This window comes from Emydura macquarii, unplaced genomic scaffold (assembly GCF_026122565.2).
Source record: "Emydura macquarii macquarii isolate MOO-44397 ecotype Brisbane River unplaced genomic scaffold, CSIRO-AGI_Emac_v2 contig_1253, whole genome shotgun sequence".
Taxonomy (NCBI): domain Eukaryota; kingdom Metazoa; phylum Chordata; order Testudines; family Chelidae; genus Emydura; species Emydura macquarii.
The window spans coordinates 101,328,161-101,351,687 of NW_027131390.1; the positions used below are offsets into that span (position 1 = coordinate 101,328,161).

General features: G+C 43.0%; 1 protein-coding gene across 1 annotated transcript in view; it reads left to right on the top strand.

The window, feature by feature from the left end:
* HACD2 (3-hydroxyacyl-CoA dehydratase 2) overlaps nucleotides 1-23,527 on the top strand; it is a 42,954-nt gene that overhangs the window by 4,509 nt on the left and 14,918 nt on the right. The window contains exons 2-3 of the mRNA XM_067549628.1: nucleotides 3,745-3,862; nucleotides 4,334-4,352. Of these exons, the coding sequence (XP_067405729.1) occupies nucleotides 3,745-3,862; nucleotides 4,334-4,352 (137 nt within the window). The remainder of the gene's footprint in view (nucleotides 1-3,744; nucleotides 3,863-4,333; nucleotides 4,353-23,527) is intronic.

The window sequence follows — 23,527 nt, forward strand, 5'->3', positions numbered from 1 at the left end:
AATAGCTGAAGTTACATTTTGTTAAACGTGTCTTTCCATGCACTTGTACAGTTATGTAAATTGCTGCTCTTACTGCTTGCTTAATTTAAGGAACATGAAGTAATGTACATACTAAAATGAATTTGTTTGCAACTTATTTTTTAATTGAATATGTTCAAACTTAAAGCACAGGGGGAGCTATGTCCCTGCACCTTTTGGAGTCTTAATGCAGTCTTCTTCTACTTAGGCAAGCACATATTCAACCAAAATTCAAGTGTGAAACATTTCACACTTGCATAATTTAAAAACTTGGAGAGCAAGAATAAGAAATTTCATCCCAGAAGGACAATTTTTGAGTGTTAATAAGTAACAGAAAATAGACGTTTTGAGAGGAATAGCCTATTCAGTCTTAAAAAAATTTCAGTATAACTCTGTTGAGTCCTCACTTTAGGGACAGTTTAATAAAAACAGGATCTCTTTTGCTTAGTTCACCCGCACACACTGTTTATTCCTCACCTAACACCCTAATCCTCAGTCTAACATAGCATTTAGTTTCAGTGAAGACACTGGTGCTCTGGAAATAGTTGTGAGTTTAGGTCAGGAATAAAGAGGAGGAGCAGATGAACTACCAAATAAACCCCGAGTAAAGGAAAAGGCCACATAAAATTATGTAGAACCATTTCTAAATAAAAGAGCTCACCCTGAGGCCACAGAAGATCTTTAAAGATATCTAGAATTAGAAATTAATGGGAGGAACCAAAAACAGCATAGATCCATTCAGTTGTCTGTTTGGAATCCAAATCAGATCAATAGCCACCAATGGTTGCAGACATCTTTCACTGTTTTTGCATTATATATTAAATGGTTTGGTGGTCTTGATCCATTTCCTAGTGAATGGATGTCCAGATCAACAAAACATACCATTGCATTAATTGACACATGAGTAGCCATGGGAGGCAGTGTATTGTCTGACATGAATCCTGAACTTCTCTCAGTCCTTAAGGTGGGGAACCCTTCAGGTCAATGTAGAGGCACAATGGGGAAACTTACAGGGTTGCTACCTATACTGTACCAGCTCAGTGACTAAACAGAGAACTTGGAATACTTTAATTGTGAGGCTTTTGCACATGTATACAGGATAGCATGAAGCTGAGAATAGGAAAGGAAGATAAAGGGAGAAATCGAGTGAGAAGCTTTAGGCACAGCATAATGTGTGTGTGGGAGGAAAGGAAGTTGAAGACAGAAGTATTAAGTGCTTAAAAAGTGAAGCTTTAATTTTGGGCCTATTAACACTTTCATCAGCACTAAATGCATTTGAAAATATAGTAATTTTATAACTAAGAGATGCAGTGTTTGAAATCATTGTATCTCACTGAGTAGGGATTGTTTCTAAAATCCGCTGTCCAACAGAAGAGAGAGAAAAAGGCAGGAAAAGGGCTGGAGCTATTTTGGAACCCCATGTACTTTACCAGGCGCAACCGATGTGGGTGGAATCTGAATCTGCTGCAAGGGAATTTGTTGTTGTGTCACCTTACAAAACCTGAAGGTTAGCTTAATTTCTCAACAGTCTTGAAGGATGAGAGAGAAAAACAGGCACACGCAGGTATAAACAAGATATCAACTTTCTGACAATTAATAGTTTCAAAGGGAATCTGTAAGTGTTGCAGAGGATAATCTTATTGGCATTACAGTAACATACCGGTGTATTTCAAATGATAATCTTTTGAATAGCTAAATAACCTAATTTATTAATGTAGTAAACGCTCATTTTATTAGTGTTGTTCCCATCTTCAGGAAATAGTGGAGATGGAAATAAAACAGCTTTTTAAATTGCACCAGTAAATGCTACTCTATGCACATGTTGGGGCCTCAAAGTTCTTTTATTTGGGTATTGAAATAAACAGATTAAAAATAAAGTTTTTTTTAAAAAAGGTTGATGTTTACCATTGAAGTTGGAATGATGTATGTACACAAGAATTTGTAACGTTTAAAGACAAAAAACTCCTAAGTCTTTAATACATTGGAAATAAACAATTCGGGATAGTAGTTCATACAGTGTCTTCAATAACTTTCCATGTTTAAAATCATATTACATAGGCACAAAGCTGATATAGATTTTTGAGTATCTGCACACCTAGACTTGACCGATCAACTATGGCCTTGTCTATGTTTGAAATGCTACAGTGGCACAGCTGCAGTGCTTCAATGTAGACACCACCTACACAGATGGGAGAGGTTCTCCCACTGGCATAGGTAATCCATTTTACTGAAAGGTGGTAACTAGGTTGATGGAAGAATTTTTCCATCCACCTAGAACTGTCTATTCCAGGGTGTAGGCTGGTTTAACCATATTGCTCAGGGGTGTTGATTTTTCACACCCCTGAGGAATGTAGCTGGGTTAACCTAACTTTTTAGTATAGACCAGGCCTATAACACCACTTTCCTCTTCCTATCCTGCAAAAATCAATCTTAAATTAAAATTTATTATGTTTTTGTCTGCAAATGTCCTCATTTATAAAGCTATTCAGCTGGTGTGGAGCTACGCAAATTACATGGCTTCCCACTGCTACAGAACTAATCCCCCAGGATCCCTGCTTTCTGTTGAGCTCATGCTGCCCTGAAACTTGAGTTCTTCAGTATCCATACCCCTCGCTGCCCTGAAGAGCATAGGATCTCTGCAAGCTTATTGGCTTTCCATCTAAGGGACCCAATGAGACATTACGCTCTGGTGAAAATTTCAAATGAGGGAAACTTTTAATGACTTGTAACAAAAACAATTTAACCAATTTCAGATCTTGCAAAAAGTTCTCCTTTGTCTTTAGAGTAATTTTGGCAATTTTCCTAGCAATTTATAGGTGAATTAAAACTAGGGCTTATGATGCAGCCTTCGTTGCAACCTTCACTGTGGATCCATGTGTGTGATGCCATAATAGTCTTTTTTGGACTATTAAAAGTATTTTATTACTTTGTCTGTATTATTGAGAGATAATATATGGTAATATTGTATTATGTGCATCTTTTGTCCACGTTTTATTTTTTTAATTTAACATGATGTGGGTCCTTTCCTGCCTTAAGAACTTATTTGCCAGGTTCAGTTTACTTAGAGGAGCTTCTTTGCCAGTAGCTGTTTCTGATAAAACTAAGAAATTAAAAACGAAGACTGGCCGGCTGTCATGTACATTGAATGGGAAGGATTACATTGAATTGCAACCCTAAATGAATCTCCTTTAAAATTTAATTTCCTATTTATATGGCAGGCTTTAAAAAGCTATAGTATTATAAGGTCTCTGAACATCAGTAAAAATGTATTGTTGGCTGCTTGTTGATTACCAAGTAATAAAACCCTCCAAAAGGGGTCTGTAATGAAAACTGGAAGGCCGTATTAATTTTAATGGCATGAACACCCTTCAGTAACTAAATTATAGTTAAGGGTAGTATACTAAAGGGATTTTTTATTTTTATTTTGTGGTGTTGAAATATTTGTATATGCTTAATACTGTAAGATGTTTAAAAAGTTCTTAATACTTAACTCTTAAAAGTGATCGTTTGTGTACATTCAAACTTCGAAGTCTTTGCAGGGTTTCAGGATGTTGACCAACTGTTGACATTGTGCAGGATTGTTGTATGTCTGTTAATTGAAACATAACTGATAAGAATGGGAAACTGTTTCTTTAGGTCAGAGGGTAACTTTAGCTTTGCTCATTCTCATTATTTGTGCTCAACTTAACATCCCCTTATCTTCAGTCTTTTCTTCTCTTTTTCCAGATGGCTTGTTATAGCAGTTGGTCTAGTGCGAGCATATCTGACTAAGGGTAGCTACCATAGTCTTTACTACTCAATAGAAAAGCCCTTGAAATTCTTCCAGACTGGAGCGCTGCTCGAGGTAGGTGCAGATTGTTTGGGGTTTTTTTATGTTGCTGACAGCTACATAAGTGTTTGGTGACACAAAGTGACAAGTTGCTGTTAAACATCACCTCATTTTTGAATGATCATCTGTTAATAATTAGCACTGTTTATTTTCAATGCACTTTACAAATATTAATGAAATAAGTCTCATGCCCCTCAGAGAGATTTTTTATCATCATTTTACAGATGGGTTGGTGATAAAATAACAGAACTTGCTCTAATCTACAATCTAATCTACAAAAGTAGCATCAAAGCTGAAATTTGAAGTCCAGTTTTTTTCTGGAAAACTAAATAGTGACACTTGAAAACTGCAGCAAGTAGTGGGAAATTTGAAAGACTTCCAGTTCTAGTGGTTCTAGTGGATGCTGTTCTGATAAAGCTAATGGTTTTAAAAATCATTAAACATGAAGTGTCTCTGTTATTGATTTGAATTTTCTTTTTGTTCTAGATTCTACATTGTGCATTTGGTAAGTTTGGAATTGATTTTTCCTTTTTTCTCATGAAAAAATGTTTTGATTTTTTTTTTTTTTAATCAGTAAATACTAGTAATAAATTAAATGATAGGGAGTAAATTCCCAGTTTCATTCTTGCATTACTTCCCTGGCTTCTGTATAAATGTACTGGTATTAATTTCAGATATGTCTAAAATATTCTTCAGTAAATGTTAATTTTAGTTGACAAAGAAATTTAGAGAAATCACAATTTTAAAATGTGGCCAAACTGAAAGTAAATAATTATGAAGAGAGAGAAAATAGTGTAATGAACACTTTTATATAGCCTTTCAATGCAGTACAGAACACCACCGTCATTTCCTTAATTTACCCATCTTTATGATTCTTTGTATCACTCTTCCTTCCCCATAAAACCGTATTTTATCTAAAATATATAGATAACTGTGCGCATAATTGCAATCCCTGACTTCTAGTATATGATCAAAAACAGAATGAAAACATACTATCTTTTTAGAATTTGCCTAGAGTTTTTTGATTTTTCTGGTATTTGCTGTAATTGGTTTTCTCTGAGGTAAATTCCAATAGAACATAAAACTCCATGTATTAGATCAGATTTTTCCCAGTGTTCTGTTGTTATAGTGGCGCAGAAGCACTTTCATAGGTTGCATCAGTACATCTGTTTAAAAGGTGGACCTTTTAAAGTCCTCTAAAACTGACATGCTTAGTTGGATTTCTTTGAAATTTAGTGCATCTCAGGAGAATGCCATGTAGGGTTAGAGGTCCAAATCTGGAGTAAGGTGAGCCAGGGGTTCCAAAGACATAATCTGCCCCCAGCCCCCAAATAGCCATATTTAAAAAAGCTTCTAGGTGGGCTTTTTTTGCCCAGAGCTAGAACTCAAACTATTGATGTGATGTGGGTCAAAGTGGTGTCAATCTGTCAAGTTTTACCCATAGTAGTATATGGCACCCACTGAATCTTTGAGGGACCCAAATTAAGAACAGTATTTGGGAAAATCTACGTTTTTACTATGCATGTGCCCGTAAGGAAAACTGCTAGAGAGTTTTCATTCCTGCCATTTTATATGCTTTAAACTCAACTCTTGTAAGTGTTGTAAAATCCTAACAGTTCCTCAGATTGCTTTGAAATTTGATGTGCCACGGAGAAATGCAGGGTAACATTAGTGACTCAAATTTGAGATCATTTGACTAAGGGGTTCCCAAGTTACAGCCCTCACTGGTACAGTGATGATGGTCAAGTGTCCCCTCAGGAGTTTCTAGGCCTGTTGTCATGGCAACAATCATTCTGCCACAGCTGCGGTGATGGCAAAAAGTTCTCCCCCCTCCCAAAGTCTCTGTTTAAGGATCCCAAAAAGGGGAATGATGAGTGAAATGGTGCATCCTCATTATTTTGTCCACCAATTAGGCCTAATTTCCAGCACACCAATTTTGGTTCCTTGATTTCCAGTTTTCTGCTCCTCTTATTTACCATTCATAATCTTAACATAGTCCTCGAGTGGTATCAGTAAACCCTTTCTGTTTAAATTAATTCTCCTTCACATCTTTTCTTAAATAGTTTTATATGACAGATCATTGTGATAATTCATGAACCTTTTACCCATTTTTTAACAATGGAGTTTGGGTAAATTTGTAGGCCCAATTATCACAACATGCCTCAATATTTACATAGCACACACTCTCAGTGGCCTTGGCACTATAAGATTCAAGAGGGTCAAGATCCTGGCATAGACTGACACACCTAATCAACTCCCCAGAAAGAATGCCACATACGTACAATTTAAGAACCACTATACAGTCTTTTACACTCCCTTTCCCTGAGGATATGTTTACATTTGAGCTGGGAGTTACAAAAAATATCAGTGTAGCCAGGGTCACATGGATGGTGGCTCAGAATAGAGTTCAAGGATATTCCTAAAGGGTCTGGGTGGCATGGGCGGCAGGTACAATAGGCAATGCAGCCACCGCCACCCCACCACTGGACATCAGGGCTGTGGTGGCCCCACCTCCTCCCTCCCTGTTGGGAGTGGGCTTATTTATCATGTGCCATGCAGATTCCTAGGCAGCTGAGGACTCCCCAAGGACATTACTGATGAATCTGGGAAGCTGAGTAGCAGAAACCACCTGCTCAGCAGCCCAGGAACCTGCATGGCGCATAAAAATAGGCTCTGGGGAGGGGCGGCGAGCACGAGCCTTGGGCGAAGCGGGTATGGAGGAGAGGAGGGGGCCGAGCAGCACATGGGGGGAAGAGGGGAGTCAAGAGGGGACAGGAAGAAAGGAGAAGAGGGGACAGGGGCAGAGCAGCGGTGGAGTGTGGGCGGGGCTGTGGGCAGAAGAGGCAGGACAGGGAGCTAGTCCCAAGGGGGAAGCTTCACCCATCACCTATGCCAGATTGGTTTGTACTCATAGGGCTAGCCCTTGCTGCTGCCTGAACTTCTGTGCTTTTGCTATTTTTAGTGCACTAGGTGGAGTAGAGCTAGCATAGATACGTCTGCATGAGCTGGGAATCACAGCTCCTAGCTCAAATGTAGATGTACAATTAATCACACGATACCATCTCAACCTACACTTAACCATCATTAAAGCATTAAAACCTGCTTATTTTCCACCTCATTGCTGACAGTGTCCTTTGTAATAAAAGCCCTATGCCCTGCTACTGTGTAACCTACACAATTCTGCATGGAAATGATGCCTACTGCATCCTGAAGGAACAAATGCACTGCTTCTCACACATATGATAGGGTGCAAAACAGTGGTCTCTTCATATCACAGTCACAGCTGTCTTACACACCTCAAAGTAATCCACACATCTCACAAACACACCTCAGAGTTAAATACTGCCTCCACCATTCAATACAGCTACACCTGACACTGACTGCACTCATTTTACTTTTAGTACATGCAGATGATAAATGCTTAGACTGCTGTCATATTCCCAGCTCACTACTGACAGTACTCTTCATAATAACACCCCCCTCCCCCCTTCCAGGCCCTTCTAATTCTGTAAGGTACACAATTCCTCATTAAAATGATGCATGCTGGATCCTGAATGTTTGCATGCAGCTTTTCCCTGTGCTAACACACTGGAGGGTGCAAAACATAGATTTCCTCATATAATCATAGCTCTGTCACATCAAGATAATCCACCCATGTCCTTGTATCACAAACACACCTTAGCATGCAGACCCAACTACTGCCTCCACCACTTAGTGTAGGGGCACCTAACACACCCACTGCCCCTGAAGTGTATCCAAATAATTCCCATTGACTACTGCAAGTTCCTGGGGAGCAGATGGAAGGTGGTGTTGGCAGCTTCCCCCCTTTTTGTCCTATAGTGTTAAATAGAACCCTGTGGGTGAGAGTGATGGGTGTAGAGCTCATAAATTTCAGCAACTGTGTGATTGGGAGATTAAAGGTATGGTGTGTTAATGGGGCATAGTAGGGCATTGCTGAAAGAGAGCCGTGTTAATTCTGCATTTCCTAGTTTTCAGAAGTTTGAGTTTTGCTCAACTCACTGTTTTGCAAGGGGACGACACCACCAAGCAACCATAACTGTAGTAACTTAGCTTTGTTTGTCATTTAATGTATTTGAGAATTAGGCAAGGCAAAATCACTATTTATCAGAGATCTTACCAGTAATAATCTTGCTTTCTTCAGTGGGACTAGTTGTAGTTGGGTGAGTAAGAATTACCAGGTGAACGAGGGTTGCAAGTTCAGGCCCTAGCATATTGTCTGTTCTATACACTGACAATAACTTGCTTGATAGAACCTGTAAACTCCATATCAGTAGTCAGGATTTCAATACATAATAACTAGAAGCATGCTTCATTGTGTCCAGAAGTGCATGGACCTACAAAGCCCCATCTCACGTGATGACAGGAAGGGCATTTTTGCAAACTGATTAATCATTGTGCTGACAGCTGCTGAAATGTTGCTTCTTCAGCATTCATATGTGTTACTGATACAGGCACTGATCCTGCTAATACTGTACTTAAGCACCTACTTTACTTCATGCCCTATGACTACTCCCATGGAACTGCTCACAGCTGTGTAGTTAATATGTCTGTAAATCTTTGCAGAATCAAGACCACAATGTCAAGAAGCCCACCTACACTGTTCTGCCAAATCCAGATGTTCATTTTTTAACAATAAACTACTTTTCATAAAGAAGTGGGAAATTCTGTATTCAGAAAGTTCCTCTTGTGATTTGAAATACAACTGTTTTTTCAGTGCTTGTTCGTGTCGATTCCAAGAAGGTGTGTGTGCACCATGTGCACAGTTGCCAGAAGGTTTTTCTCCTAGTGGTATCTGTAGGATAGGCTCTAGTGCTCCCTGGAGTCACGCCGTCATGGTGCCATATATAGGGCCCTGCTGACCACCTCCTCCATGCCCCCCTGCTTCTTTAATTCCTTTTTACCGCCAATGATGGTCACTGGAACATTGCTCTTCTCTTGCTCAGCAAGTTCTTTCTCAGTGGACTTGTTCATAAGTACCTGTAAATAGTTAAGATTTAGCATTAGTAGTGATAGTTCATAGATTAGTATAGTTAGAGTAATTAGGATAGTTATTGGGGTCTTTCCTCACCCCATCCCTGGGGCTGGGGCATGCCTCAATCCCCTGGCTTTAAGCCATGTGGGGCCTGTAAGAAACCTATGTCAAGAAACCTATGTCAAGAAACGATCCACATTCAACCTGTCTCAAGTGCTTGAGAGAGACCCATCTGAGGGATCACTGCAATATCTGCAGAGGTTTCTGCTCTAGAACCCAAAAGGAAAGAAGCCAGAGACTTAAATTTATCCTAATGAAGGCAGCTCTCTAATCCCCGGAGCAAAGTCCAGCGGAACCGAGACCCTGTACTTTGGCTTCAGTGCATAGTGCATCAGCATTGGTAAGAGACGGCACTGAGGAAGGACTCTGCATATAGATGCTTGGCACCAGCATGCATCACCAGCACCGAGGGATGCTGCATGTGGAGAGACATGTCACTGCTCTCAATCCTTGGTCCCATGTAAAAAGTGAAAGAAGATGGATAGGGGACACTCACCGACACCAAAAACAACTGGGCACAAAGGCTTGAGTGGAGTGCAACCTATGTTGGGCCACTCCAGTCTTGGACCACTGGGAGTGGTACCGTCGACTCTGGTCCCTCTGAGAGGTCCGGCAAGTCCGATGCCCTTGGACTCTCCACCCTGGGAGAGCTGTCCAAGTCTGTGGAGTCAATACCACCAGAATTCACAGCCCTAGAAGGTGAGGTTAAGGTAGTGGCAAAGGCTTCCCTGCAGGCAGCACTGGACATGGCAGACGAGGTAGCCCGTACCATGTCATCCGGCATAGCCATGCAAAGAAGTTCCTGGCTATAAGCCTCGGGCCTCCCTCATGAGGTGCAACAAACTGTTCAAGATATCCCCTTTGAGGGACCATCTCTATTCTCTGAACAGAAAGATTCCAAACTTCACAGCCTTAAGGACACTCGGGCTACTTTGAAGTCTCTGGGCCTTCATACCCCAGCACCTGAAAGGAGGCACTTCAGACCTCAATCCCTATCTTGGTTTTATCAAAATCTGCATATGCACAGGAGATTCCTCCAATTCATAGTCAATCAGACCCACTACCAGTTCACAGTCCTACCTTTCAGCCTACCTTCAGGTCTTCGGGTATTCACCAAGTGTATAGCAGTAGTTGCCACGTTCCTGAGGAAGCAGAAGGCAGAAGTCTATCCTTACCTCGATGACTGGCTAGTCAAGGGATGTACCAGGGCACAGGTGGAGGCAGATGTGAACCTGACACGGTCAACATTCGACAGTCAGGGGCTCTTGGTCAATGAGCAGAAGTTGACTCTCAGGCCCACTCAGAGGATAGAATTCATTAGGATGGTGTTAGACTGAGTTCAGGCCGGGGCATTCCTCCAAGAATCTTGTTTCCTGTCTCTAGGTAGCATCAGAGAGGACTTAAAGCACTCCCCACTACGACAGCTTGAAATTGCCTGAAGCAGTTGTGGCACATAGTGTCATGCACATACATAGTTCAGCATGCAAGATTACACCTCAGGCCACTTCAGGCATGGCTAGCCTCAGTGTACCACCTGGCTCGGGACCATATAAAGTAGTCTCAATTCCGTCCTCTGTGATTGAGACCCGAGATTGGTGGCTCAACCCACATAGGGTATGCTCAAGAGTACCTTTCTCCACACCTCATCCATCACTTTGCCTAGCAACGGTAGCCTCAGCGACGGGCTGGGGAGCTCATTCAGGGGAGCTCAGACGCAAGGTTTTTGTCTCACACAGAACTCTTACTCCACATTAATGTAAGAGAACAGAGTGGTACGCCTGGCCTGTCAAGCTTTCCAAGTTCATCTGGAAGGCAAGAGTGCATCAGTCATGACAGACAATACAACAGCAATGTTTTATATAAACGGACAGGGTGGAGCATGCTCCTCTCCCTTGTGCCAGGAAGCCTTCAGACTATGGGACTTTTGCATCCCTCGATTGGTAGACCTGGAAGCATTCTACCTTCCAGGAGCTCAGAATGAGTTGGCAGATAGCTTCAGGAGATCATTTCTCAGTCACAAATGGTCTGTTTGCTTGGATGTGGTGACCAACATCTTCTGACGGTGAGGAGTACTCCGCATAGACTTGTTTGCAGATAGGCTCCACTGGAAGTGTCTGCAGTTCTGCTCCTTCCAGAATAACGGTCCAGGATCAATCATGGACATGTTTCTCATCCTGTGGACAGGTCAGCTATTCTACATGTTCCTGCCCATCCCGCTTCTTCACAAGGTTCTGCTGGAGATCAGGAAGAAAGGATCCTGTGTGATTCTGATAACTGCAGCCTGGCCACATCCGCACTGGTACACCACGCTTCTCTACCTTTCAGAGGAAGCCCTAATCACTTTGCCTCTAGTTCCAGATCTGATCACGCAGGATTACTGCAACCTTTGGCATGCCAGCCTCAAGTCTCTTCATCTCACGGCATGGAAGCTCCATGGCTGAACCCTCTGGAACTAGTGTGTTCAGAACCAGTTAGAGAAGTGGTCCTTGGCAGCAGAAAACCTTCCACGAGGGCCACTTACCTGGCTAAGTGGGAAGAGATTTTCGACTTGGGCAGCTCAGAAGTGCAATCCACCAGTGCTATCTGTTACATCTGAAGCAATAGGGTTTGTTGGAGTTGTCAATTAAGGTCCACCTGGCCACCATCTCGCCTTTTGCCTAGGAGATGCAGGCCATTCAGTCTTCGCTAACCCCATTGTCAGGCATTTCCTTAAGGGCCTGGACAGACTATGCCCTCATGCATCAATCGATTCCCCAATGGAACCTTAACCTCGTGCTGTCAAGGCTGATGGGATTGCCATTTGAGCCCCTAGCAACGTGCTCGCTCCTCTGTCTATCCTGGAAGGTAGCTTTCCAGCCTTCCTTCAAAGATGGTTTCTCAATTCCATACAAACCCAGAGCATATTTCTCCCAGTCTTCTATCTGAAACCACATGCCAACAGTTGGGAGTGCAGGCTGCATTCTCTGGATGCCTTCTATTTTGAGAGGACAGAACCATTCAGGAAAACAACTCAGCTCTTCATAGCAATAGCAGATAGGATGAAAGGTCTCCTTGTTTCTTCCCAAAGAATTTCTTCATGGTTTACATCGTGTATCCGGACGAGTTACCACTTGGCTAGAGTGCTTGCATTGACAGCTCATTTCACAAGGGCACAGGCACTTTGTCGGCATTCCTGGCCCAAGTCCCTATCCAGGACATTTGTAGAACAGCAACATGGTCATCTATTGACACCTTTGCTGCATATTACACGGCACGCCAGACGTGCTTTTTGTAGAGTAATACTACCATCCTTGGGGCTTTGAACTTCAACCCCTCCTCCAATGGACCAGCTTGAGAGTCATTGACTTGGAATCGATATGAGCAAGCACTTGAAGAAGAAAAAATGGTTACTAACTAATTGTTGTTCTTTGAGATGTATTGCTCATATCCATTCCAAGACCCACCAGCCTACCCTGCTGTCAGAGTCAGCCAGCAAGAAGGAACTGAAGAGGCGGGGGGTCGGCAGGGCCCTATATACGGCTCCATGAAGGTGCGACTCCAGGGGGCACCAGAACCTACCCTACAGATACCTCTAGGGAAAAAAATTCTAGCGATTGTGCATGTGGTGTACACACATCTACTTGGAATAGACATGAGCAACACATCTCAAAGAACAACAGTTACAGAAGGTTAGTAATTGTTTTAGTTCTTATTCAACAAGCATTCAAAGAGAGGATCAACCAATAAAATGTCCTTATGATTCCAAACCCATAAAGCTACAAATCTAAAAACAGATAGGTCCCAGACACCATCAAAGCATCCCCCAAAATTTAAAGTATATCCTGATGTTAGCAATATATCCTGATGTCTGTGTTAATTTTCTTTTTTTTAAATGTATTTCAGTGTAACCAAATATAACTATTGAAAAATTGAATTCAAACATTGATATATCTAACAGCAGAGGGCAGTCTAATACTGTTTGATGCAATAGTTCTTGGCGTTCTGAATTACTGTTGCTCCAAAAAACTGAGTTTCTATGAAAGGCAATCAATAAACCATGCATAGCGTCTCCAAGTGAAAAGCTAGATTTTTTTTTTTTTTAAATTAGTGGAATTATAAAAGAAAATGTCTTTAGCAGACTAAATCTCTCCCTACCCATTTGCAGGAATAATATAATTTTGTGTTGGACAAAAAGGCCAAACAACTAGATTGCTTTAAAAGGGCTGATGCACTTAAGCAATCTGCATTTTTCTGTTCCAGTGAGGGTTTGACAAGGGTTTTTTTAATTAAAGAATGGTGGTAACTATACAAACTATTCCTCAATGAAACAGTTGCAAATGCTGCGCTTAGCTTTAGGTTAGTACAAGTACCGTAGTTGCTTATAGGTTACAAAACTGGTATCTAATTTGAACATCAGATAATTTTACAGAATAAATTATAAGTATTCTGATAGGACCCTGAAGTATAATTAGGTATTGGCATGTGCACAAAGTCCCTACACTTAACTAATTTCTAGTAACTTTGTTATGAGGAAGCTGATAATGTTTGGATTTTCACCAGCCATTTGACCAAGATAGCCGACTTCATCTGACTTTCTTTCCTGAGTTGAAGATTATCCTTCAGAAAACAAGCTTTTCTTCTTTTAGTAAAAATGACAATTTCTAATACTTGTTACCATGAACAGATAGATTATTTCTTAACAGTATGTTAGTATTCTGTTCTTTTAAACATGTAATTATTAGTCAACAGAATTATTTGCAAGCACCATTCTTCTATTAAGCAAATGGGAAGTGTTTTCACAGGCTCATTACACTTTGTACATAAGAACTATCTATCCCAAACTGGGACTGTTATCATAAATCACTGGATTATATTTAACCAATACTGATCATTGCAAGGTGAAAGGTGATTGCAGTTATAAACTATTAACATTAATAACTCCCAAATTAACATAACCTTTCTCCAGTTACCCTGAGGTGATCAAACACTTAATTGCTGCCTCCAAAATAATCTGCACTCATTTTAAAAATGATCTTCGTTAGTTGGAAAACTTAAAGTAAAACAGGATTTTCTTCCAGAAGTATTGTTAAGGATTTATAATTCTTTCACTCCTCTTTTCTGCAATTTGTTTCAAAGGCTGGGGATTAAGTAATCTCAAAACAAATTTTGATTTATAAATTGAACCATTTTGCTTAGGTGTATAATACGAAACATCAGCACTATACTATTTGTGCTTGTTCCCCCGGCTTCTCAAACTAGACCAATCTATAAATGGCTGCCGATTCACAGTTCCTCTCAAAATGTCTCTTGTATGATCTCCAGCATGTCCTGTTTTAGTCCAGTTTCTCTTCGTTGTGCTTAGGGGACACCTCCCAGGACTCAGCATTAACTGTATTCTTTCACAGCCTTTTTGCTGATAGCATCTAATCATACTTTCTGGACTCACTGCATTTTGCCCTGGAATTCCATTCCTAAAACTGGATGTTGTCAAGTAAGATTTATTGAATTTGAGTTGAAAGTTCAATTTTATAGTTTACGGCAATCTGGGGATTACATTGAAAACTTCCTTAGAAACATTTTGTACTTGAGTGGTCAAATGTCACGCTGCCTTTCTCCCTGAGGTTCTTCTGTCTTATGTGGCTTGCCTGCTTTAGAGCTCAGCCATGCTATGAAGTTGATTATTGTAAACTGGCTTCCAACTCCACTGAGCCGCACACTCTGCTTTCCCTCCAGCCACCATGTTTTGTTCATGTGTTTAGCAACTATTCCTTTTGCCATGTTCTTAGCTCTCTTCAGCAGGGTTTTGTTGGTGCACTCTACATTACTATTAAAGAATCAGTGATGGTCTTGCATCTGTTTTGTTACAATCAATTTCAGTTAATCATTCAGTAAGTCCAGCTGAGACCATCATATGGATTCTGAAACTTGACCCACTGGAAAGTACATCCAGTGATTGCATCTGATGAGATAAACTGGCACATTTTCAGCAGAGTGGCTTCTACTAGTAGATGGCTCAAATGCTAAGTTATTTACTTAATTACTTGCAAATATTTGACTTGTGTATGGTAAGAACTGTCTTATCTTCTGTGTCTTCAGAAATCATTGCATTGTTCTTTTTCAAGTTCTCTTACTCACTCCTTCAGGAGTGTCCGGATTTCATTGATTTCATTGGTTGCCAACAAGTTTTTATTTGAAATTTTAAAATTTGCAAATGGTGTGGTTGTTTGCCTTGGTGAATCTGTATTAATTTTGAACATTCTAATTTTTTGAGCTTTCAATCTCTTTAGTTCATGTTACTCTATATAAATTCCATAAACTCGTTATATAGTCCATAATAAAAATTTTCAGCTATCCGTATAAGACACTGTTAGTGTAATGTCCCAAAATATTTTCAGTCAACACAGTAGCACGCTTTTGCTTTCACAAGCAGTGTTTCCGCTAATAGCTTCAACTATATCCTTGGTTGTTTCTTTCCCTTTGACATCTGGAAGCCTTTCAGGGTATGTCTACACTGCAATTAAAAACCCACTGTTGGCCTGTGCCAGCTGACTTGGGCTCACAAGACTCAGGCTAAGGGGCTGTTTAATTACGGTGTAGACATTTGGGCTTGGGCTGGAGCTAGCTCTAGAACCCTGCAGGGTGGGAGGTGATCTGAAGAAGAGCTCTGTGTATGCTCAAAAGCTTGTCTGTCTCACCAACAGAAGTTGGTCCAATAAAAGATAATCTGGGACCAATACTGTATACTATAGATCAAAGAGTTATTTGATTAACTCATTAACACTTTCCAGCATAACAACACCCTTTAATATCTCATTTCTGCCCATCCTTCCAATAAAGATTAACGTTAACACCCTGAATGATTTATCTTCCAGACAGAAAAAAAGTAGTAATAGTGGTGGGTAGAGAATGAGTTAAAAGAGGGAGAATGGGGAGACCTGGCACGGAGAGAGGGAGGAAATGCAAACAGACACAGCCCTTTGCATGTGGTGCAAGAGGGATGGGGGGCACGCAGCTCCTTGGGTGACGAGGGTGCACAATTGCTAGAAAGCTTTTCCCCAGTGGTATCCATAGGGTCTGCTTTGGAGCCCCCTGGGATCGTGTGTTCGTGACACCCTATATAGGGCCCCGACCCCTGCCTCCTCAGTTCCTTCTTTCTGCCTGTGACGGTTGCTGGAACATCCATTCGCTCTTGCTTAGCAAGTGCTTCTCTAGTGGTTTTCATTGTAAATAGTTTTATATTTTTTTATAGTCGTAGTTAGTATAGTTAGTTAGGACCCTGAATACTGGGGTCATGTTGCTCCTTCCTGGTTGTGGGGGCATGCCTCAATCCCCCGGCTTTAAACCGTGCGGGGCTTGTAAAAAGCCCATGCCCAGGAACAATCGCCATATCACCTGCCTTAAGTGTTTAGGCGAAACTCATCAGCAGGATCATTGTAGAATCTGTAGAGACTTTCAACCGAAGACAGAGAAGGAGAGAAATCAAAGACTGAAGTTTATTCTGATGGAGGTGGCTCTCCGACAAGCAGACCTGGGGGACCCGACACCTGGCATTGGTGAGAAGCGCACTGACATTCATTAGGGAGATGGCGCCGAGGAAAGACTCTGGGGCCAGAGACCCTCAGCACCATGAGGGATCACTGTTACCAAAGGAAGCTTCATAGGCCCAGCACTGGTCCCATTCCCCCATTCCTCATTTAAAAAAACAGGGGAAAACGGATAGGGGTCACTTGCCACCACTCAAGCCACCAGGGCATCAAGGCTCGAGCGGAGTACAATCTGTGCTGGGCCACTCAAGTTCTGCTTCCACTGCAGTACTGTTGATTCTGGCCTGGGAAAAGGAGCCATTGAGTCTTGTGCCTCTGGACTCTTCCTCCCGCCCTCCGGGAGATCTAAAAAGAGTTAAAGCTCCCCTCTACACTGGAAGCATTCAAAGCAGCCAGGGCCTATTGGAGGATACGGCACCATCACCCTCTCTCAGACATGCAAGTGCTCCGGATACTAGACCACCAGTGCTGAAGAAGCACACAGTGCTGTTTAAGGGGAAACTGGCTCTGAAGCCGCAACTCCAGTGCCCCCTACCTGTTTGCCAACAGTGGCTGGTACAGCACCTCCTTGGTCGCCTAGGAGTGAGTGGTCAGACTCGGACTCAGAAGCAGAGTCCTACTCCTACAAGCGAAGCGGGCACCGGTCAGGAAGGTGCCACCAGAGCACAGGATCTGGTCAGCTTTTTCCCATTCCATGACCACCACAATAGTAAATGTCTAATCAGTGGCCCTTCTGGACCCCTTCCGTTGCCTCTGGGAGTAGATACTGACCCTGTTCAGAGGAGTTGTTGCTCGGCACCAAGACCATCACCAAATATGTCACTCCTGGCACCGACTGCAATATCAAACCCGGCCCTGAGTTTGCAGAACCGGCACCGTGGGACCCTCTGGGAGCAGAGAGCCAAGAGACTGCACTGGTTAGGGCATCCTTGTCCCTGGATGAGGCAGTAGCAGGGTCAGCTCTGGCACTTGCAGCGGATGTTAGTAAAGCTCAGTGGGAGCTACTAAGGAGAGTGGCACAGAGCCTGGGGCTCCAGATCAAGCAGGTCTCAGACACTTCTGATGCCATGATGGACATTCTAGCTCTTGTTGGACCACCCAGAGTGTCTCTACCACTTATAAAAACTATCAGGGACACAATGAAATCTCTCTGGCAGAACCTGGCCTCACTGGCCCCCACAGCGAAGAGAGTGGAGAGGAAATACTTTGTCCCTTCCAAGGATCATGTGTATTTGTATACTCATGCCCCTCCGGCATCCCTGCTGCGGCCAATGAGCAAGAGAGAGACAAGGCCAGCAAGGACCCACACCAAAGCAAAGGACACACAAAAGCTGGACCTCTTTGGGTGTAGGGTGTATTCTTCTAGGGGGCTCCAGCTTTGCATAGCAATTTATCAGGCAGTGGTCAGTAGATAGGCCTTTTAATTCCTGGGGGTCCATGTTAAAGTTTGTGGCGTGTATACCTGTGGACTCTGGGGCAGAGTTTGCTGCCCTACTGGAAGAGGGAAAGGCAGTGGTGGGGGCCTCACTCCAAGCATCCTTAGATGTGGCAGCCACTGCAACTCGACCAATGGTGTCAGAAGTAGCAATGAGACAGAGTTCATGACTCCAAGTCTCAGGCCTTCTATACAAGGTGCAACTAATGATTCAGGACTTCCCCTTTGAAGGCCCAGTGCTGTTTTCTGAGCAGACAGACTCGAAGCTACACAGTCTCAAGGACACTTGGGCCACCTTAAAGTCCTTGGGCCTCCATACACTAGCACCACAGAGGAGGCATTTTAAGCCTCAACCACTGCCTAGGTTCTACCAGTCCCAGGAAAGGCAAGACTACAACCACAAGAGGGGCAAAAGTTACAGGAGGAGGCCCTCGCAGCCCCCCTTCAGCCGTAGGGCTGACACATGGAAACAATCCTCGGGCACCAGGCAAAACTTTTGAGGGTGCGTCCAAGAATGACGTACCAATCCAAAACCCAGATCCTACAACAGCTATTTTTTCAGATCAATTATCTACCAGGCGTGGATTCACATTACTTCAGACCATTGGGTACTATGCACAGTGAAAGTGGGATATTCCCTCCAATTCAGTTCCCGTCCCCTTTTGCACCCACCTCTCTCCCTCCCTCCCTGCCCTTCTTCAGGGACTCCTCTCACAAGCAACTTCTTATTCAAGAAGTGCAAATGCTCCTAAACATATGAAAGGTGCAAAAGGTCCCTTGGGAGCTAAGGGGCTAGAGATTCTATTTCCGGTACTTTCTAATTCCAAAAGCCAAGGCAGTCTGACTCATTCTGGACTTGTGAAACCTTAACAGATTCGTGAAGAAGTGGAGGTTCCACATGGTCTCTTTGGCCTTGATATCCCCTCCTTAGATCTGGGAGATTGGTATGCCAGCCTCAACCTGAAGGATACATACATCCATGTGTCGATTACCCAAGTCACAGAATGATTACGAAGCGAAGGAACCATCAGTCCCATTACCAGTTCGTGGTCCTTCCGTTCGGCCTCTCAGCAGCTCCCAGAGTATTTACAAAGTGCATGGCGGTCATGGTCGCTTTCCAGGGGAAGTGGAGGATATCCATATCTGGATGATTGGCTGATCAAAGGCCGCTCCAGGGAACAGGTGGAAGCAAACCTGCAGATCATAAAGTCAACTTTAGCCAAATTAGGCCTGTTAATCAACTTGCAGAAGTTAAATCTGACCTCTATGCAAAGAATAGAGTTCTAGGAGTCATGATAAATTGCAGCCAGACCAGTGCATACCTCCCAACCTCTTGTTTTCAGGACATATGTTCCATCATAGAAGAATGGGAGAAGTATTCCACCACCACGGCCAGGAATTGCTTAAAGTTGCTGGGGCACCTGGCGGTATGCATGTACATCATCCGACATGTCAGTCTACGTCTCAGACCTTTACAGATGTGGCTAGCCTTGATCTATCACCCCGCCCAGGATCACATTGACATGGTAGTCTCAATCCCCCAGTCTGCGTTACAAACAGTCCAATGGTGGCTCAACCCTCAATCAGTCTGCACTGGGGTTCCATTTGTTGCTCTGTCCCCCTCCTTAACCCTGGTCACTGACGCCTCAGCAACAGGCTGGGGGGCCCATGTAGAAAGGCTCAAGATGCAAGGACTTTGGTCCCAGGAAGAACTATCAACCTGCATTAATGTGAGGGACCTGAGCGTGGTACATTTGGCCGATCAGGCTACAGTGCTTACCTGGGGGGCAAATGAGAATCAGTAAGAACAGACAATACAAGAGCAGTGTTTTATATAAACAGACACGGTGGAGCTCACTCCTCTCCCCTGTGAAGAGAAGCCCTAGAATTATGGGACTTAGCATAGCTTACGCGATTCACCTGGAGGCATCCTACCTGCCGGGGTCACAGAATGTGCTGGCAGATCACCTCAGCAGATTAGTATCCACCCATGAATGGTCCCTTTGCCCGGATGTAATAAACGTCATCTTCCGGAGGTGGGGGGATTCCCCTCATGGACTTGTTTGTGACAAGGTTCAAGAGGAAATGCATATAGTTCTGTGCCTTCCGAAATCACAGTCCGGTGTCGACTGTGGGTGCATTCCTCATCAAGTGGACAGGTCACCTGTTCTGTGCATTTCTGCCAATCCCGCTGGTCCACAAGGTCCTCCTCAAAATCAGGAGGGATAGGTCCTCCAGAATACTGGCCACGTCCTCGACCCATCGTTGGAGGCCCCTCTCACTCTTCCACTAGTATAAGGCTTAATCACACAGGATCATGGCTGCCTTCATCATCCCAACCTAGACTCTCTACATCCCACGGCATGAAAGCTCCATGGCTGAACCCTTTGTAGATGGAATGTTCAGAGCAGGTCCAAGAGATCCTCCTTGGCAGTAGGAAACCTACCACTTACCAGAGCCACTTACCTGGCTAAATAGAAGAGATTCTCCATTTGGGCCACACAGAGGGGTATTCCACGTGAACTGGTTTCCATGCGTCTGCTCTTGGACTACCTATTACACCTCAAACACCAGGGGCTTTCCATATTATCACTCAAAGTTCATTTGGCTGCAATCTCGGTTTTCCATCCCTGGGTAGAAGGCCGCTCAGTCTTTGCAAACCACATGGTAGGGTGTTTTCTCAAAGGCCTAGACAGTTTATATCCCCAGCAAATTCCCCAATGGGATCCAATCTAGTGCTATCAGTACTGACAAAACCACCATTTGAACCATTAGCGACATGTTCGCTTCTTTACCTATCATGGAATGTGGCCTTCCTGGTTGCCATCAGGTCGTCCAGAAGAGTTTTGGAGTTCAAGGCTCTCACATCTGAACCTACCTAAATGGTCTTCTTTAAGGACAAGGTTCATCTGTGCTCGCACCCAGCTTTCCTGCCGAAGGTAGTGATGCAGTTTCATTCAAACCAGGACGTTTTTCTTCCAGTCTTATCCAAAATGTTCAGAGGAAAGGCTCCATTTTCTGGAAGTCCTTTTTATATTGAAAGGATTAAACCCTTTAGGAAGATGATGCAGCTCTTTGTAGCAGTAGCAGACAGGATGAAAGGGCTCCCAGTTTCATCTCAAAGGATCTCCTCTTGGATCACATCCTATATCAGAGCCTGTTATGACTTGGCGAAGATACTGGCTCACTCCACAAGGGCTCAGGCTTCTTCAACAGCATTCTTAGCTCAGAATCCAGGACATCTGTAGTGCTGCAACGTGGTCATCCATCCGTACCTTTGCAGCACCCTACGCCAGTACTCAACAAGCCAGAGATGATGTGGCCTTTAGTAGAGCAGTGCTACAGTCAGTAGTACATTGAACTCCGACCCCTCCTCCAACGGGGCTGCTTGGGAGTCACTTGGAATTGACATGAGCAAGCACCTGAAGAAGAAAAGACGGTTGTTAGCTTTCAATAACCGTTGTTCTTCAAGATGTGTTGCTCATGTCCATTCCAAGACCCACCATCCTACTCCTCTGTCAGAGTCAGCTGGCAAGAAGAAACTGAGGAGGTGCGGGGTTGGTAGGGCCCTATATAGGGTGCTATGAAGGTGCGACTCCAGGGGCTCCAGAGCCAACCCTATGGATACTACTAGGGGAAAAACCTTTTGGCAGTTGTGTCAGCGCACACACACCCACTTGGAACGGACATGAGCAATTCATCTCAAAGAACAACAGTTACTAAAGATTAGTAACCGTCTTTTACCCTTTTATAAATCTATGGTATGCTCACATCTTGACTACTGCATGTAGATCTGGTCGCCCCATCTCAAAAAAGATACATTGGATTTGGAAAGGGTACAGAAAAGGGCAACAAACATGGCCCATCCATGTTTTGTACACGACATGGGAACTGCGAGTCTGTCTGTCTTTCCAGCTAGTCCTAAACTGATCTGGTTCTCTCCTTTTTAACTGCTCCCTGCAAGCCTGACAGGTCTTTCAGGTGAAGCTGGCTGATTTGATTGAGTCCACAGCAGCTTGTTAACCCTTCCTGGCCTGAATGGGGTTTGTATAACCCATCACAGTCCTAAATAAGTAGGGAGACTACAGGTTTTTTAAGCCCTTTTTCTGCATCTTCTGAGTTACACAGGAGTTCTGTCAGAGTGCATTTCAGAAATTTGCCCACCATTAGTACATGGACAACATTGAAAAGGGCCACGCTTAGTTATTTTCTTATCTTAGATTGTGTGCCTTGGTTCTTTCCATCACTCCTGCTACTTTCTAATTCCCAAATTAGCTTTTTTGAGGTATGGTACTGACTGTCTGATGAAAAATACTAATTCTTGTGAGACTCACATTCCTCCACATCCTTGCCTCTTTTCCTCTTTCATACCCAGTCTTTATTCATCTCCCAAGCACTTCTGGTGCTAGATGTTTGCAGTAATTTGTGTTCAGTTAATATAACAGCCATACTGGGTCAGACCAATGGTCCATCTAGTCCATTATTCTGTCTTCCAACAGTGGCCAATGCCATGTGCTTTAGAGAGAATGAACAGAACAGGCAATCACTGAGTGATCCATCCCCTGTCATCCACTCCCAATTTTGGGCACTCAGAGGCTAGGGACACCCGGAGCATGGGGTTGCATCTCTGACCATCTCAGCTAAGAGCCATTGATGGACTTCTTCTCTAGGAACTTATCTAATTCTTTTTTGAACCCGGTTATAGTTTTGGCCTTCACAGCATCCCTTGACAACGAGTTCCACAGGGTGACTGTGTTGTGTGAAGAAGTGCTTCTTTTTGTTTCTTCTAAATCTTCTGCCTGTTAATTTTATTGGGTGACCCCAGTTCTTGTGTTTTGTAAAGGAGTAAATAACACTTCCTTTACTCACTTTCTCCACACCATTCATGATTTTATAGACCTCTGTCATATCTTCCTCTCCTTCCCCCAGTCGTCCCCAGTCTTTTTAATCTCCTCTTATATGAAAGCTGTTCAATACCCTTAATCATTTTTGTTGCCCTTCTCTGTACCTTTTCCAATTCTAATATAATTTAGAAGCACTGTTGACAGAGACTTTAGAAGCTGGAAGTGCTTCTGGCATTTGCTGTCTAAAACACTAGTGCATTATTCTGCATTGCCCTGCGCTGTTTGAGGAAGGTGAAAATCATGCCATAAAGTTTTTGAGTTGCATACTTTTGACCTGTCAGATTACATACCAAGTGTATCCCTGGTCTATGGGATCCTGAATTATTTGTATTCATGCCACATGTTAGATCCATTCTGTCTATTGTATTTTACATTTCAAAACTCATTTGAGAATGCCAGTGGAATTCTATCAGCTTTCAAGAAAACTTTAGTGATTTTCCCATATCTGAACTATATAATTCCCATTACTGAGCTAAGCATACATCACCTGTTAAACTGTATGTGTTTATGTACACTTGTTATGCAGGTACTGTGTGTGGTGGTGTATCTCGTAGAATGTTGACTAGGGCCATGGTTCTCCAAAGCTGTTAAATACACTGTGTCATTAGTTGAGAAATACCATGTTAAAATGGCACCTGTTAGCTTTTGCCTTTTACACCTCTCTAACAGGGCCACATAAAAAACCCCAAACAAACCTGCTATGCAGGTATTTTAATCAAACAGATACATTTTATTTTAAGGAATGATTCTACCCTGAAAAACAGT